The 18,209-nt window shown below is 43.1% G+C and overlaps 3 protein-coding genes across 55 annotated transcripts in view; 1 reads left to right on the top strand and 2 right to left on the bottom strand.

Moving 5' to 3' along the window:
- The window catches only part of LOC6582851 (chondroadherin-like protein), a 71,140-nt gene extending 66,467 nt beyond the window's left edge, over positions 1-4,673 (top strand). Inside the window, 1 exon segment of the mRNA XM_002008505.4 lies at positions 1,336-4,673. Coding sequence (XP_002008541.2) covers positions 1,691-4,111 — 2,421 coding nt within the window. The 5' untranslated portion in view covers positions 1,336-1,690 and the 3' untranslated portion in view covers positions 4,112-4,673.
- A 1,141-nt stretch (positions 4,674-5,814) lies between these two features.
- LOC6582849 (uncharacterized transmembrane protein DDB_G0289901) lies at positions 5,815-18,005 on the bottom strand. Of its 4 annotated transcripts, none has more exons than XM_044009654.1 (4): positions 17,927-18,005; positions 10,111-12,302; positions 6,600-7,443; positions 5,815-6,542 (listed from the first exon to the last, which is right to left on the bottom strand). In XM_044009654.1, the coding sequence occupies exons 2-3, from the start codon at positions 12,272-12,274 to the stop codon at positions 7,376-7,378; spliced, it is 2,232 nt and encodes a 743-aa protein (XP_043865589.1). In that variant the 5' UTR covers positions 12,275-12,302; positions 17,927-18,005; the 3' UTR covers positions 5,815-6,542; positions 6,600-7,375. The 4 variants fall into 4 exon arrangements, with proteins under 4 accessions (XP_043865589.1, XP_043865590.1, XP_032587162.1 ...); XM_044009655.1 differs by having other exon boundaries at positions 6,600-7,273; XM_032731271.2 differs by having other exon boundaries at positions 6,600-7,303; positions 10,141-12,302.
- LOC122757486 (keratin, type II cytoskeletal 2 epidermal-like) lies at positions 7,655-10,135 on the bottom strand. 50 transcript variants are annotated; one of them, XM_044009676.1, is made up of 5 exons: positions 10,069-10,133; positions 9,721-9,789; positions 9,478-9,678; positions 9,091-9,438; positions 7,655-8,191 (listed from the first exon to the last, which is right to left on the bottom strand). In XM_044009676.1, the coding sequence occupies exons 1-5, from the start codon at positions 10,093-10,095 to the stop codon at positions 7,772-7,774; spliced, it is 1,065 nt and encodes a 354-aa protein (XP_043865611.1). In that variant the 5' UTR covers positions 10,096-10,133; the 3' UTR covers positions 7,655-7,771. The 50 variants fall into 50 exon arrangements, with proteins under 50 accessions (XP_043865611.1, XP_043865605.1, XP_043865604.1 ...); XM_044009670.1 differs by having other exon boundaries at positions 9,478-9,516; positions 9,568-9,609; positions 9,640-10,131; XM_044009669.1 differs by having other exon boundaries at positions 9,478-9,528; positions 9,580-9,609; positions 9,640-10,131.
- Positions 18,006-18,209: the final 204 nt, after the last annotated feature.

The raw sequence follows: 18,209 nt of genomic DNA, 5'->3' as shown, positions 1-18,209 counted from the left end.
CAGCAGTTATCCTTTTTGGCGCAGCGCAAACAATACACAAAGCCGTCAGTTGTCTGCACCGCCCACCCAACCACCCAGCCACCAGTAGTCCGCTGCTTGCCATGAAGTATGACCCACATCTATGATTATTTTCATGACGCCTTCGGGGCCGAACCATTTCCATGCCGAACAATGCGTAAAGTTGAAAAATATGAAAAAGGCAGCGCCAAAGCCAAATATGCTTCAGCTGGGGCGTGGCCAACTGCTGTGTTTTTGTTTATACGCACTGTGTGCTGACCGAGAGAGTGAAAGAGAGAAAGAGAGAGAGAGAGACTCACATAGAGAAAAAAAACCAATAATAAGAAACAACAAAAATTGCTTTCTCTCTACCTCGCTCCCTCTCAGTTTCAGTCGCAGTCTCTCTCCGACTCCTGACTCCTTTTGTTTTATTTATTTGATAGACCATTTGGGGTTGCGCCTTTTGCCCATATCCTTTCTGGCATCCTTGAACTTCTCGGAGCTGTGCGCTAAATTAAGTTTCCTTTTTGCCATTCTCTGATAAATGTCCCCGAAGCATACAAAGTGCAAGTTGTTTTTCAAGTTTCGACCAAAACTAAACTATGTGGCATATCTTTGGCCTCGTCGCCTTTGGGGAGCTGCCCTCGTCCGCCCATTGAATGTGCTTCGACTTTGGGGACTCTGGGCCAGCCAGGCCGGGCGCAAAGGGTTGGGTCACTGCCTAAAAATCGGATAACAGAAAAACGGGGCAAATGGGCCAACGATTTCATTGTCCCCAAAAACTTTAACTTTGCGTGCTTTTTCTGCTCAGCATTCAACTGGATTAATTAACACTGAAGCTTTAAGTCGAGAAACGGCTTGCCTTTTCAGGCATTCAGTTCAAGGTTTCTTTGGCCATGTCAGACCTGATGTTGCACCAGTCGCGCTGTCCATTAAAGCTACATTTATTTTGCGGGGCCCCGGAGTTAAGCTCTGCCATTGCCAGCTTCCATTTGGCTTTGCCACTAATGCGAGAGCCGTTGCTAATGTTGTTGCCGTGGCCATTTAAATTGTCTTCATTTGTTTACTGCCAGACGGAGAATACAAAATAGAGAGATACAGCTGGTCGGCTGGGGGCGTGGGGCCGTGGGGACGTGGGGAGTTGGGGAGTTGGGCGGGCAGAGGCAGTGGCAAAATAATCCACAAAACTACCGATTAACTTGCCAGGGTAGCCAGCGAATGCAGCTGCCAAATCCAATGAAAATCCAAAAGCCAAGCAATTTTGAACTCTAATGGAAAATCAATTTAAAGCGCACATACTAAAGCCCCACACCCCTCTTAATTTTCTTCCCTTTACAGGCTAAACGACGGCAGACAGAGCGCCACGAATGTCGGACGCCAAATACGAAAGCCATTGGCAAACTTGGCTAAAACGTATTTAACCCAAAATAAAAGTGAGTGCAAGGGAGACCAAGAGAGAGAGAGAAGGAGAGAGCGAGAGAGAGGGAGAGAGGCAACTGCATCTATTGGACAGACAGTCAACGTCTGGTCAGAGCAAAGGCAACTAACCAACAAACCAAACCACACCACAGACTAGGCGCACACCGAGGGAGTAAAGCTCCAAAGGGGGCGCAGACAGACAGACAGCTAGAGAGAGAGAGAGAGAGACAGCGAGAGAGAGAGAGGAGCAGGCAGAAGGAAGAACGGGCACATAATGAGCAGACGAGGGTCGTCGGCAACGGCAATGGCAATTACCATGTCGCCGTCAACAACGTGGCTGCTGCTGCTTGGGCCGCTGCTGCTGGTGCTGCTCGTGCCGACAAATGGCCTGGCAAATTGTCCAAATGGCTGTGAATGCGATGACGAAACACTGAAAGTCAACTGCGGTGTGGGCACGCTCGATGTGCTGCCCATCGCACTGAACCCGTCCATACAGCGGCTGGTCATTAAGAACAACAAGCTGAAGACCATCGACTCATCGATGCAGTTCTATTCGCAGCTGACATTCCTTGATTTGTCCTACAATGACATGGTCACGATACCAGAGCGCTCATTCGCCTACCATGCCAAGCTCCAGGAGCTGCATCTCAATCACAATAAGATCGGGCAAGTGACTAACAAAACCTTCACTGGCCTATCCACCATCACAGTGCTCAATCTGCGCGGCAATTTGATTGCCGAGCTGGAGTATCGCACCTTTTCGCCCATGGTGAAGCTGGTGGAGCTGAATCTGGGCCAGAATCGCATCAGTCACATCGATCCGCATGCCTTTGACGGGCTGATCAATTTGAGCATGTTGTATCTGGACGATAACACACTCACCACGGTGCCATCGCAGCTCACATTCCAAGCCCTGCCCGGCCTGGCGGAGCTCTACTTGGGCACCAACTCGTTTATGACCATTCCGGCCGGCGCGTTTCAGGATCTGTCGGCGCTGACGCGTCTGGACTTGCGCGGTGCCGGACTGCATAATATATCGGCCGATGCCCTGAAGGGTCTGGAGGGCATACGTTATCTGGATCTCTCCGACAATCGGCTGCAGGCAGTGCCCTCGGCTGCGCTGCAGCATCTGGGCCGGCTCGAGCAGCTGTCGCTGGGTCAGAACGATTTCGAGGTAATCGCAACGGGCGCTTTTGTCGGTCTGCGTGAGCTGCGCCATCTGGAGATCACGGGCGCTCATCGTTTGCGCCGTGTGGAGAGCGGCGCCTTTGCGGACAACACGAACCTGGAGCACTTGAATCTGTCGGCTAATAAGCAGCTCAACGAGCTGTTGGCCAATACCGTGGGCGGCTTTCCACACCTGAGCACCGTCATCCTGAAGGAAAATCAGCTGAGCACGTTGTCAGAGAGTCTGTTTCCATGGTCGGACTTGCAGACCCTGGATCTCTCGGAGAATCCCTTCGTGTGTGACTGCCAGCTGATGTGGCTGCGTAATCTGCTAATCAGCCGCAATGGAAGCAGTCAATACGCTCCCGTCATCTGCTCCTATCCGGCCAATCTGCGGGAGCTGCCGTTGACGCAGCTGGCCGAGCCGCTCTTGGGCTGCACCCACGGCGGCGGCAATAAGCAGGCCATCATTGGCATTATGGTCGTCGGCTGTGCAGCGCTGATCACCACCTTGGCGCTGGTGATCTACACGTGTCGCCGTCGCATACGCGAAATGCTCAAGGGCCACTCGGCGCTGGGGCGCAAGGAGCGCGAGTATCAGAAGACCTTTTCGGATGAGGAGTATATGACACGGCCGCCGCCCGGCTGTGGCGGTGTGCATCCAGCGTCGGGCTACCCCTGTCCCAGCAGCTACAATTCGTCTCAGTATTTGGGCAGCCGGCCGATACCAGTCACCGAGCTATAGCTAGAAGCTCCGCCCCCACCTCAGCTGCGGGGTCGGGGCGGTGTCCCCGCCAGTCACAACGGTCCCTCGCCCTTGACAAACTCAGGAACTGCGCTACAGCAGCTGCAAGTGCCCAGCGCCGTCGATGCATCCCATGCGCCCTTTGCCCAACTCAGCCACATTCACTACATGACCAACAATCCACAGACAGGAACAGGACCAGGAACAGGAACAGGACCAGCAGCGGCAACAGCTGCAACCACTACACCGCGCTCACATCATTCGCATCAGGACATGCGATTGCTGGCGAATTGCGGCGGCGGCGGCGGCGGCGGGGGCAGCGGGGGCAGCGGTGGCAAGGCACTCGGCCTAAATGCCTCGCTGCCACGTCACATGGCTGCGCGCCAGTGCGGCGTACAGGAGAGCACTCTGTCGCACTATAGCCAACCGCTTGCCAATGGCCATGCCGGCATTCGGCTCACCCAGGATCATTTCAATCATAATGGCGCTGTGTATGCCAAGCCCTGCGATGCCATGGCCGATGCTGGCTATATACATAACAATTCGCATTATTCGCTGCCGCTGGACCATGATATGCCGCCGAGTCCGACGCCCACACCGCCGCCGCCGGCGCTGCCGTTGCGCAACGGCATGGGCATGGCTTTGGTGCATGGCAATACGACCGGCAGGCGTTCCTTCAATGCCAATAACAACAATGTGGCAACGCTGTCAAACAATAACCCAGTGTTGGTCAACGGCAACAGCAACAACAACAACAACGGGAGCCTCCGCCGATACCACTGATACACGCTCAAGTCGTGCGGCACCTTGGGCCGTACCAAGCCGCAGCAGCGCAACGGCGACATTGAGCTCTATCACTTCTACAAGGGCTGATAACGCATCGGAATTGGCACTGGCACTGGCACTGGCACTGGAATTGGAATTGGAATTGGGACACATTCTGTTACTTTTGAATACGCATTAATTCATATTTATGTATTGTATATTTAGTTACTTCTATTCAGGCGAACTTATTTTGTATAAATTAGCGCTTAGTTAAACTAAAAAAAAAAAAATAAAATAAATGAACAAAAAAGACAGTGTGGATTCTGCTGACGTTATTCAACACTGCGGTCATCATCTTTAGCTGTCTTTTTTCGCACCCAGTGATTTATTTAATAAGTTTTACTTAGGCATTTAAATTCCTGTAAATAATTAAATGCTATGCACAAAAGATAACAACAAATTATTAAAATACTAAAAACGAAAAAAAAAAAAAAAACTAAAAACTTAATCTGTATACAAAATATTTACGCTTCTAAGCACAAGTCATTCTAAAAAAATTATATATATATACTTAAAAATATATATATAATATATAAATATATATATATACATAAAAGAAAATATAACTATAATTGAAAAATAAACAAATTAATTTAAAACAATTAAAAACCAAAACAATATCTAAACCGAAAACAAATAAAAATGAAAACAAAAAATAAACACTTTCATAGTTAATAAATTCAATATAAATAGAGCAGAGATAGTAAACTTAAATTACTTATTGAATTAATAAAATATCGTAAATAAAGGGGTTTGAAAAATGCAACAAGATAGTAACAATTATGCAAAACTACACAATATTTATGAAGAAGGTACTACAAATTGACACACTATGAATACAAAAGCAATTTATACAACATAATAAATTCAAAGTATACAAAAAAATAAAAAATAAATAAATAAAAAAAAAAAAATATATATATATATATAGATATATATGTGTAAATAAAAAAAATGTATTTCGAACAAATGTAATTTTTGTTGTTTTTCTCTATGGCCATTTTCCTGATTGGTTTGTCGCTATTATTATTATTTATATTTATATTTATATTTATATTCTTTTGTTTGTTTTTATTTTTTTATCCTTTGGGTTGCTGACTTCGTTTTATGATGAGCTGCTAGTGCTGTTTTAATAATTGTAAATATTTAACAATTTAATGGAACAAAATGCAAAACACATACAAGGGAGTTAAACATAACCTAAACTAAAATTTAAAGAAAAACATTTACAAATAAATAAGAACAGAATATCAAATTCTAATTGAAAAATCTATTCAAACGTAAATTTATATTCATGTTCCATAATACTACAAATCTCTCATCCACAAACATTCATATTATATATATATTGAATATATATTGAAAACAAATAAGTAAATTTTTATAAACTTTAAGCAAATTACAAGGGACATTTATAATTAAAACAACTAAAACCGTAATTAAAACGAAACAAGGCATTAAAAAAAGAACTCATAAAATACCATAAGGAAATCTTTGAGCATATTCTACTATTGTACATGTATTACAATGGAAAAAAATGTATTAAAAACATCAGCGCAACCTCTTGAGTATGTAAGAGATTATGTGGAAGGCAATTGAAAACATTAAATAATTGCAAAACTGTTCAAGAACTAGAATATAAAATTAAATAAACGAAAAACTTAACATACTCAATATCTTTATTGAAAATCTTCCGGAGATGATATTTACTGTTGTTTCTTTGCCTAAAAGTAATATTTTTCAGATTCACTGCACAAGTGTGGAAATTGGGGATTGTAACCAGTTATGCAGCCGTGGCTCGATCGACTTATTTTGTAAAACAGATCTGGGGGTGAGGCTGTGGCATAGACGGAGGTCATTAGGAATTTATTATCTCGATCTGCAGAATATCTGGCAGCATCACAGCCTACGGCATCGCTCTTCTACTTCAACATAGCAGTTAAATCTCGACGGCGAAAGAGATGTTTATATTACGATCACTTTATTTTATAGCAACTGGCGGATCATACTGCCTATCAGCATTAGATTGCCGTTGGTAAATCTGTAATTCATTCCATCAATTCTGAAGTGTTCCATTCACCAGCTGAGCATCCGATTGTTGCACATCTGCGTCCAAGTAGGTGGTAATTGCCACATTTTGTCCAGTTATCCTATAGTCATTTCTGTTACAGCTGTTATGACTTAGCATACACTGCATAACATTAATTTTAGCTGTGTTGGCCAGTTCAGAACTCCATTTCATTAAAGCCATCCCTTTCATTTTCGTATAGAATTAGGGCCTTGCTACTTTGTCACGTAAGTAGTTGTTGACTTTAACTATCAGATTTCTATGTGGCTGTATATTTTTTAGATAAGGTCTAGTAAATCCATTGCAGCGTTGGGCCCAAGTCTTAAAAAGAATAGAAGTGGTTTAGATTGTATTAAAAATATCCATACGATTACTTACTTTTTCAGGACAGTTTTGAGTCAATATCGAATTCGGAGCTCTATTTTCTTCAGTAATGCCACTTCTTGCAAAATTATAAAAACTTGCTCTACTAGACCATTCTCTATATAAACTACTTGAGATTTCTTCAGATGTAGTATCGAAATTTCCACCAGATACACTACTAGTTATACCACTACTAATACTACGGGACATAGCATCAGAAAAACCACTAGCAGTAATATTTTTAATGATATCTAAAGATGACGCATTCAATCCAATAACGCCTCCATCACTACCTGTGGTTCCTCTATAAATTTATTCTGGAGTTGGGGGACCACTAGTAAAACCACTAGATGAATCTTTTATATCACCACTAACATCGCTAGTAGTATTACTTGAATCAGCTGATGAAATATTTCTAGATGAAGTAGGACTTCTAGACCTACCTGGTAAAAAACCTCCAATACCTACTCCATCTCCAATATTTCCAGAACCATGTATAATACCACTAATACTACCTCCAATACCTACTCCACTACCACCTCCAATAATTCCAGAGCCACACCCTGAACCACATCCATTACATCCAGAACCACCTCCAATACATCTATTTCATCCAGAACCCCCTCCTGAACTACCACCTATACATCCAGAATCACCTCATACACATCCAGAACCACCTCCGGAACCACCTCCTATACATCCAGAACCACCTCCGGAACCACCTCCTATACATCCAGCACTACCTCCGTAACCACCTCCTATACATCCAGCACCACCTCCGGTATCACGTCCTATACATCCTGAGCCACCTCCTTATATATAGGAATAGGAATACATCCAGAACCACCGCTGGAACCACCTCCGGAAACACCTCCTATACATCCAGAGCCAACTCCATTACATCCATTACCTCCTGAACTACCTCCATTACATCCAGAACCACCGCCGGAACCACCTCCGGAAACACCTCCTATACATCCAGAGCCAACTCCATTACATCCATTACCTCCTAAACCACCTCCATTACATCCAGAACCACCTCCGAAAACACCTCCTATACATCCAGAGCCACCTCCATTACCTCCATTACCTCCTGAACCACCTCCGTAATCACCTCCTATACATCCAGAGCCAACTCCATTACATCCATTACCTCCTGAACCACCTCCATTACATCCAGAAGCACCTCATATACATCCATTACATCCATTACCTCCGGAACCACCTCCATTACATCCAGAGCCACCTCCATTACCTCCTGAACCACCTCCTATACATCCATTACCACCTCCGAGACCACCTCCAATACATCCATTACCTCCTGAACCACCTCCAATACATCCATTACCTCCTGAGCCACCTCCATTACATCCAGAACCACCTCCGGAGCCACCTCCTATACATCCAGAACCACCTCCATTACCTCCGGAAGCACCTCCATTACATCCATTACCACCTCCGAGACCACCTCCAATACATCCATTACCTCCTGAACCACCTCCTATACATCCATTACCTCCTGAACCACCTCCAATACATCCATTACCTCCTGAACCACCTCCTATACATCCATTACCTCCCTGAACCACCTCCAACACATCCATTACCTCCTGAACCACCTCCTATACATCCATTACCTCCTGAGCCACCTCCTATACATCCATTACCTCCTGAACCACCTCCAATACATCCATTACCTCCTGAACCACCTCCAATACATCCATTACCTCCTGAACCACCTCCAATACATCCATTACCTCCTGAACCACCTCCAATACATCCATTACCTCCTGAACCACCTCCTATACATCCATTACCTCCTGAACCACCTCCAATACATCCATTACCTCCTGAACCACCTCCCTATACATCCATTACCTCCTGAACCACCTCCAATACATCCATTACCTCCTGAACCACCTCCAATACATGCATTACCTCCTGAACCACCTCCAATACATCCATTACCTCCTGAACCACCTCCAATACATCCATTACCTCCTGAACCACCTCCTATACATCCATTACCTCCTGAACCACCTCCAATACATCCATTACCTCCTGAACCACCTCCAATACATCCATTACCTCCTGAACCACCTCCCTATACACCCAGAGCCACCTCCACTACATCCATTACCTCCTGAACCACCTCCATTACCTCCTGAACCACCTCCAATACATCCAGAACTACCTCCGGAACCACCTCCGGAACCACCTCCTATACATCCAGAACCACCTCCAGAGCCACCTCCGTTACATCCTGAACCACCTCCGGAGCCACATCCATTACATCCTAAACCACCTCCAGAACCAACTCCAGAACCACCTGCAATAATTCCTCCTGAACCGCCTTCAGAACCAGCTACAGGGCCACACCACATATGACTTCCATGACATACACAAATTACCTTTTTACCTTCACTATTTACAGATGTAATTGCAGTGCTACCACCACCTGTAATACTACCAACAGTAATATTTCCAATACTACCACCAGAACCACCTCCTGAATTACCTCCATTACATCCATTACCTCCTGAACCACATCCATTACATCCATTACCTCCTGAACCACATCCATTACATCCATTACCTCCTGAACCACATCCATTACCTCCATTACATCCATTACCTCCTGAACCACATCCATTACCTCCATTACATCCATTACCTCCTGAACCACATCCATTACCTCCATTACATCCATTACCTCCTGAACCACATCCATTACCTCCATTACATCCATTACCTCCTGAACCACATCCATTACCTCCATTACATCCATTACCTCCTGAACCACATCCATTACATCCATTACCTCCTGAACCACATCCATTACCTCCTGAACCACCTCCTATACATCCATTACCTCCTGAGCCACCTCCTATACATCCATTACCTCCTGAACCACCTCCAATACATCCATTACCTCCTGAACCACCTCCAATACATCCATTACCTCCTGAACCACATCCATTACCTCCTGAACCACCTCCAATACATCCATTACCTCCTGAACCACCTCCAATACATCCATTACCTCCTGAACCACATCCAATACATCCATTACCTCCTGAACCACATCCATTACCTCCTGAACCACCTCCAATACATCCATTACCTCCTGAATTACCTCCATTACATCCATTACCTCCTGAACCACATCCATTACATCCATTACCTCCTGAACCACATCCATTACCTCCATTACATCCATTACCTCCTGAACCACATCCATTACCTCCATTACATCCATTACCTCCTGAACCACATCCATTACATCCATTACCTCCTGAACCACATCCATTACCTCCTGAACCACCTCCAATACATCCATTACCTCCTGAACCACCTCCAATACATCCATTACCTCCTGAACCACATCCATTACATCCATTACCTCCTGAACCACATCCATTACCTCCTGAACCACCTCCAATACATCCATTACCTCCTGAACCACCTCCTATACATCCATTACCTCCTGAACCACCTCCAATACATCCATTACCTCCTGAACCACCTCCTATACATCCAGAACCACCTCCGGAACCACCTCCTATACATCCAGATCCACATCCTCCATTACATCCACAGCCAGAAAAAGGACCTCCACAATTATTCGAATTATCTACAAGGCTTCTCTCATCACCTTCATTACGTTCAGAACCACTTTCAAGCCGATCATTGTCATGCTGATCATTGACTACTATAACAAAAATGGTTCCATTTCCACGATTTGAGAGGTGATCATTTTCCCTTTGTCCACCAGTTGGGGTCTGCCCATTGTCATTGTGTATACCATTCAGAATAGCTCTAATAATAGTACTTATGCTAAGACCGTTATTGTTACCATTCTCATTATATCCATAATTTGAGGTCGAATCTTTTCTATTTGCTCCACCAGTTGAGGTCTTAGAATTGCTCGTTTGTCTGCCAGAAATTCTAGCTCTTGAGGATCGCTTGGCTGTGGTGGCCTTATGTTCAGTTACTCCTCCAGTTATGACCGCACCGTTGCCGTTAGATCCGCCATTTGAGGTCTGACCGTTGCCATTATTTCCAAAATTGTTTAACCAATTAGTTGCATCAAGGTTAATACTACCATCACCACGATCACTCCGTAAATTTTGTCCACCATTTGATGCCTGGCTGGCGCCATCCGCTTCCTCTTTAGAGGGCTGGGCTTTGGATCCACTATTTTCGGTGTCATTTTTTTTATCTGCTTCACTATTTGAAGGCTTAACAGTGGTACCGTGTAACTTATTAACGCCTGCAGTTACGACTAGCCCATTACCGTTAGTTCCACCATTTGAGGTCTGGCCGTTGCCATTATTTCCAAAATTGCCGGTCCAATTACCTGCACCAAGATTAATACTACCAGTGCCAGCATCGGTCCGTAAAATGGAATTACGTATGTGTAGATCTTTTCGATTCTGTATTATAGTAGTTCCAGTATTTATGATGAGATCGTTGCCATTAACTCCACCCGCTGAAGGTTGCGCGTCGCCATTATTCTTAAAACTAGAACTGCTCCTTTGTCTACCGGAAGTTCTAGCTCTGGAGGTTCGCTGGCCTGTGGTTACTCCTGCAGTTATGACCGCACCGTTACCGTTAGATCCGCCATTTGAGGTCTGACCGTTGCCATTATTTCCAAAATTGTTTGACCAATTAGTTCCATCAAGGTTAATACTACCATCACCACGATCGCTCCGTAAATTTTGTCCACTATTTGATGCCTGGCTAGCTCTGGAGGTTCGCTGGCCTGTGGTTACTCCTGCAGTTATGACCGCACCGTTACCGTTAGATCCGCCATTTGAGGTCTGGCCGTTGCCATTATTTCCAAAATTGTTTGACCAATTAGTTCCATCAAGGTTAATACTACCATCACCACGATCGCTCCGTAAATTTTGTCCACTATTTGATGCCTGGCTGGCGCCATCCCCTTCCTCATTTTTTTTATCTGCTTCTCTATTTGAGGGCTTAACAGTGGTACCGGGTGAATTATTAACGCCCCCAATGAAGACCATCCCATTGCCGTTAGATCCACCATTTGAGGTCTGGCCGTTGCCATTATTTCCAAAATTGTTACTCCAATTTCCTGCACCAAGATTAATACTACCAGCACCAACATCGGTCCGTAAATTGAGTTTGCCTATGTGTTGATCTTTTCGATCCTGTATTATAGTAGTTCCAGTATTTATGATTAAGCCGTTGCCATTAACTCCACCCACTGAAAGTTGCTCTTCGCCATTGTGATTAAAGTTATCCGTCCAATTAGCTCCAACAAAGACAACAGTACTCTTTGTATCATCATCCTGACTACCGTCTGAGGCTTCGACTCTGGTAAGCTGTTGTTTAGATTTATGATTTGTATTGTATCCGTTGCTATCAGGTCTACCAATTAAAATCAAAGGTCTAGAAAAAATGGAAATACCACCACTCCTTCCAGAAACTCCAGCTTGTATGACTAGCCCATTGCCGTTAGATCCACCATTTGAGGTCTGGCCGTTGCCATTATTTCCAAAATTGCTACTCCAATTACCTGCACCAAGATTAATACTACCAGCGCCAGTATCGGGATCTTTTCGCTCAGCAGCAGTCCCATTGTTTTGAAGAGGCACATCTCCCAGCGTAAGAAGAAATGCGTTTAGTAGTATCAAACTTAGCGATATACTAAAGAGGTACATTTCTGCAATGTAATTGTACAAATTATTGCTGAAAAGTTATAAATAAATATGCCAATGATATAATATTTGAGGAAATAAGGAGTGAATGAAAAAAAAAGGAAATAACAAAGCTCTAATCGAGTGTGCTCGACTACGGAATCCCCTAAACCGTTCGAGGAGCTGATATTTCAATAATTCTTCGCGTCTTTCTGCTTACCAAAGAAATTAAATTATAAAAAATCGAAATTCTATAAAACACATATAAGTCTACATCTAAAATTTGGAGACTTTAGCTCTAAAGGAGTAGAAGATAGGAATAGGAGTAATTAAGTAATTCATTTTTCTGTAGGGGTTTTAATCGATAATAAACTCGATATCCGCGCTATACATATATACGTATTATGTACATTTAAATAAAAGTCTCTAGCTCTTATATCTTCTGAGATCGCGTTCATACATATGGACAGATAGACGGACAGACAGGGCTAGATTGACTCAGCTCGTCGCCCTGCTCAAGAATATATATGCTTTATGGGGTCCGATTTAACATTTGTAATGGGTTCAGGGTATAATAATAAAAAGAAACAATCATTAATGGAAAGCCCACAAGAAGTCGGACGATTAAAGCAACATTGTTCAATGTATGCTTTGCTTTATTTATGAAACTTGTGAAAATATCAAGTATATGTATATAGTTAGACTTAACGTAACCGTTTTCTTGTTTTATTTGTTTGTTTGTTTTTTTTTTTTTTTTTTTTTTTTTTTAAAGAATAACGCGTTTTCTAAAATGGGTAGCCCAGCCCAGCGGGGCTACCTTGACGAAGCTCAAATTGACCGAGGCTGTTAATTGTTGCATAGTTGCAGGCAATCAGGAAATTATGCGAGCCTTTTGAATAGAATCTGGATGCGGCACAACCTAGGACTATGTTCTTTTTAGAACCAATGTTCTCCTTCTGACTAGCCTTGTATTCGTTCCACCAAGATTTAATGGATTGCAATACCAATGCATTATCGCTTCGAGCATTAAATGTTCCCGTATAGACATTTAGCGCGAGGTTTTGTCCGGTTACCTTGTAAGTATTGGTCACACAATCATCGTGAGCGACCTTACATTGCTTAACATTAGATTCGGCTAACTTTTCCAATTCGTTGCTCCAGCGAAAAGGGATCGCTTTATTCGGAGACCCACCGTTGCTACGCAAATAGTTGTGTAGGCTAACAATGTATTCAACTAATTGAGGACTCATGGGTACCATATACGCATCAGACGGGCATTCAGGGGACCATAACTAAAAATGAATCTTGATGAGCCTCTATGCAAAGATTTCTTATATGTTGCTACCTACGTTCGATAGACAGTTATTCGGTGCTCCGTACGCTGACAGATCGTGACCTCCGTTAAAACCCTGATTAAATTCGTGCAATAGAAGTCGATTGGCCTTTCCATTTCCTTGTCCAGCCATAATACCCAGCACCAAGATAACCGTTAATAGCGATAAACTAAAATTCATCTTGTTGAAGTAACTAAACGAAAAATAAATTTTGAAACTAAATATAGTTTAAATATATTCTAAATGAGCATACTTATAGCAGACAACTTGGTCCACAACTAGCTCAAAATATATTGCAAATATAGGAAATTCCAATTAATTATTGACCCTAAAATCAAGGAAAACTTTATATATGCGCACCATCTCCCCAATGCAAATGAAATAATATAGAAACTACAAATATATAATGAATTTATATAAATGTTGACAATACGTCCATAGTTCCACTTTACAAGAACATTTACATATTGAACAAATTCTGTTTAAGCAAAGGAGGCTTCGAATTGCAGCGCTGTCTATTTGATTTCTATTCGGATTTATTGCTACTAATCTGTCTACCCCATTTGGTATAAATATTCTAGATGACAAGCGAATTGTCCGTCTGTCCGCTAATCCGCCCGGCCGATCTGTTTCATTTATGCGTATACGTGTCGATCAGAGTACCTATTAGTTTTAATTTGATCAGATCAAAAAGTAAATAGGTAAATAAAATTAAAAAAATGTAATACCAATCAATATTATTGTACTTATTCAAATTTAGAAATCCTCGTCATTTGGGGCTCGACTTAAATCGTGTTTAATTAGTTTCAATATTTAATAAACTTGTGCAATTAAATGTTAGCTACTTAGGACATTTATCAAAAGGCGGCCAGCTGTTTGCTCCGCACGAATATGTAAAGTAGCTAAACGCATTCCTAAGCAGCAGGCAACAGCAGCACCGACATGTTGGCACTCATCTGCATAATTTAATTACATTTAACAATAACAAAGCATGCATGCACACACACACACGCACACGCACACGCACACACGCAGTGCGTGCAGCGTTTTGCACTAATAAGTGCGAGAACACAGACTAATTCGCTACTCCTCATCATTCGTACTCTCTCTCTCTCACTCTCGCTCTCACTCCCCCTCTCACTCTTGCTGTCTCGCTCGCTTACATATTTTTCTCTGTCTTTCGCTTTGCAGTTGCCATGTTACTTGTCAAGCGGCACACGACGACCAGCAAAAATCTCAAGTGTAGAAGGCGAGCGACGCTCGCATAAACAGTTACACATTTGCATGACACGCCTTCTGCGCCCGTCGTCTCCCATAGGTGTTGTTGTAGCTCCTGCTGCTGCTGCTGTTGCTGCTGTTGTTGTTGTTTGTGCATATGCGACATTAGCGCATGCAAACAACGTGCACACAATTAGAAGAATTAACAGTAGTTAGGGCAGCAACAACAACAGCAGCAGCAAACGTGTAGGAAGAGTGGAGCAGAGATGAGGGAGCGAGAGATGAAGAGAGCGAAAGAGGGTGTGTGATTGCGAGAGGGGCATAACTAGATGCGCCAGCGAGTGCTGCAGGCTGTTGTTTCTGTTGTTGTTTCCTCAATGCATGTAATTTAGTTTTAGGAGGGTGAAGAGAGGTGCAGGAGAAGCAGGCGAGGGAGCAGACGACGCGTTGCACTTTTCGTACTTTGCATAGTTTGCACTGCTGCGACGGCTTGTCGTCTGCCAGGATGCGGCCGTGTCGCGCAGCGGCGGCAACTTATTGGCCACAACATGCCAACTTATTAGGCAAAAGCGCAAAAGTTATAAATTGTTTTACGAGGCGCACATTGTTGCGGGTATAAATATGAGCATAGCAGAAGGCTGAGCGGGCCCAAAAACTTTGCCTGCAAGGACACGCAGGGAAGGCAATCGAGATGGGGCGTCTGGCTCATAAATGTTTGTTGGGCCTTAAAGTCGACTTGAAGTTAGTGAAGGAAAAGTCTTTCTTATCCATCAACTCTGAGCAGCCAAGTCGAGGTTTTAATTGAAAAGTTGTTTCCTTAAACTCGCTGCAAATGCTTGAGACTTGCTGGGGCTTTTAGTAACGGTCTTTGGCCATCCAGTTGACCACAACTGACTGACCGGAAATCCGCACAACACGCACCCCAAGCCAACAACACAAAGTGGACGACGTCCCACAGGTCCAAAGGATCTATTGTGTAATATCCGTTCGGCTATTATTCTAATTTTGGCCCGGTCAAAAATTAAAAAGTTGCCATGACGTTAGTCATGCCCTCTTCGTCTTTTTTCCTTGCTGTATGCTTGTGCCTCAGCACAAATTTCATGCAAAATAGAAAAACCGCCCAAAATGAAATAAAACGCCCTTTCAATGGGCTGGGATCCTTTCCTGTTTTTCTATTCAAAAATAAAGCGAGCGCATCAACAAAAATACGAAAAAAAAAACAACACAAAATACTCATAATATGCACACTATGCGAAATAAATAGAAATATATGTATGTATGTATATATATGTATATGTTTATGGGAAAGAACATCAAAAAAGAAAAAATTAACATATAAATTAGCACAGCAGACAAAACAACTGAATCTGAACTGGGCTAGGCACAGTGGTTGGGGGCGTGGCCGCTTTTGTTGTGCAAAGCCAACGAAAAACAACAATTTCTCTGGCATAAATTTTTGGCAATTAAAAATAATATACGTATATATATATTTCATACTCTATTCTATTCTCTATTATATTCAACAACTGTTAATTTCCCCATAGTTGACCGCATTTCGTTGACTGTTCCTGGGGTCCTAAATATTTTTGCTTTGCTCTGGCATTGTTTCCCTTGCAACCGTAGATGGAACTTGTTCTTGAAGCAAATGTGGCGTTTAAAAGTTTCCCAACAGATATATACATATACATATATAGAGAAAATATATGTGTGTCTATATAAACTGCTGACACCTTTGAAAAATTTTCACGCTAATAAAACACAAAACATGCCAGTCACAGCTGAGCGAGATAGCATGAGAGTCGTGGCCCAACCACACGCAGATAGAGGACCAGATCTGGGCAGTCAGCAAAAGCCACAAAAGGCTGTTGGAGCTGGGGCGTGGGTGTGGAGGGGGTGTTGGGGGTGTTGGCGTGGCAGCTCGAGCTGCCAACTTGTTTTGTATTTTTCGCCCCATTTTTGTCAAACACAGCGAAACAGAAACCAAAAAAAAAAAAAAAACAACAAAAAAATGAAAACCTGATGCAAAGAGAACGTTACAGAAATTTGTTTTAATGCCGCGCTCGTTTATGCGCTTTCTTTACAGCTTCTTTTCAGTTCTTCCTCTTCTTTTGCCCACTTATTGTGTTACATTTGTGCAGCGACAGCAGTAAAAGCGTTTCGCCCCCGCCCCGCCCCTCCACTGGCACTGGCACTGGCGCCCCTCTCAAGCGAACCGCAACTTGTGCAACATCATAAACCCATTTGCGTTTTTAATTAGTAACAGCGCGCTGCCACAATGCCAGGACATTGGTCAGGGATATGCGTGTGCTGCGATGCTGCGAGCGTTTGGGGCGCTCGCAATCTTGATGTCACAGCGTTACCACCAAACACTGTCGCAGTCACAGTCGCAGTCGCAGTTGCAGTCGCAGTCACATTTACCCGTTTCCAGTTGCTTGCAAAAAGAAAGAACTAAATGACCATGCAAAATTCGTCCTGGGGCGAGACAAAGCTGACGCGAAGCGAATGGTAACTGATAGGGACGGAGCATCATGGAGAGGACAACACTCGAAAACTGGAGCAAATAAGGTAAAAATTTTTAATTGCCGCAGCAAACGAAGAAGCGAATGCAGAAAAATTGTTGCAGCAAAAATTATTATCAAGTTGAGGGAATTTTTTGCTTGTGTTTTTTTTTTTTTTTTTTTCTGTGGTCAGTCCTTTACACTGTCAGTCCGTCAGTTTGTCAGTTTGTCAGAAACTAGCCAGCGGGTGAGCTGTTGCAAACTCAAAGCTGCAACGGCAACAAAGTTGAATAGTTAAAAGCGCAACTTTTTTCATTCGAGTGGAACAGTTTGCTGAATTGATGGCCCACAATTTGGGGCAATAACCGCTGCCAGCATCAGCAGCAGAAGCAGGCAGCATCAGCTAGAAGTAACTGACGATGTTATCTGACTAAGTGCAGGCTTCCATTGAAATGTTTGTTTGTTTTTATTTTTTCTCCTGATCAATTTGGTGTTCAAATCAAACGAAATTGAGAACAAAATATCAATTTGAATGCCACGTATTATTATTCCATCTTGATTTCACAGCAAATTTTTCTAATATATATCTATTTTCTTTGTGTTGGTCTTTAGGGTTTGTGACTTACCAATTGATTGCTTTTAGTTTATTAAACTCCGGCACTCTCACGTTATTGTACGAAACTCATGCGGCTCTACGTCAGCTTTTACTTTTATACGAAATTTTTGGTCCATAGCTAATCGAATACTTAATTCCTTTAATCGGCTATGCTTAATCGCCTTAGATATAGCAAATCGGTATTACTAGCCTTATATAATTGTAGATTTTACAGTTAGTAATATGCGTTTCTTATCGATCTAAAGTAGAGCCAATTTAATTCGTTGTATCTAGAAAAATGGAACTAGGCAACT

This window comes from Drosophila mojavensis, unplaced genomic scaffold (assembly GCF_018153725.1).
Source record: "Drosophila mojavensis isolate 15081-1352.22 unplaced genomic scaffold, ASM1815372v1 contig_74, whole genome shotgun sequence".
NCBI classification, from domain to species: Eukaryota; Metazoa; Arthropoda; class Insecta; order Diptera; family Drosophilidae; genus Drosophila; species Drosophila mojavensis.
The sequence above is the reverse complement of the archived record's forward strand: the minus strand, read 5'-3'. Positions and strand labels throughout refer to the sequence as shown.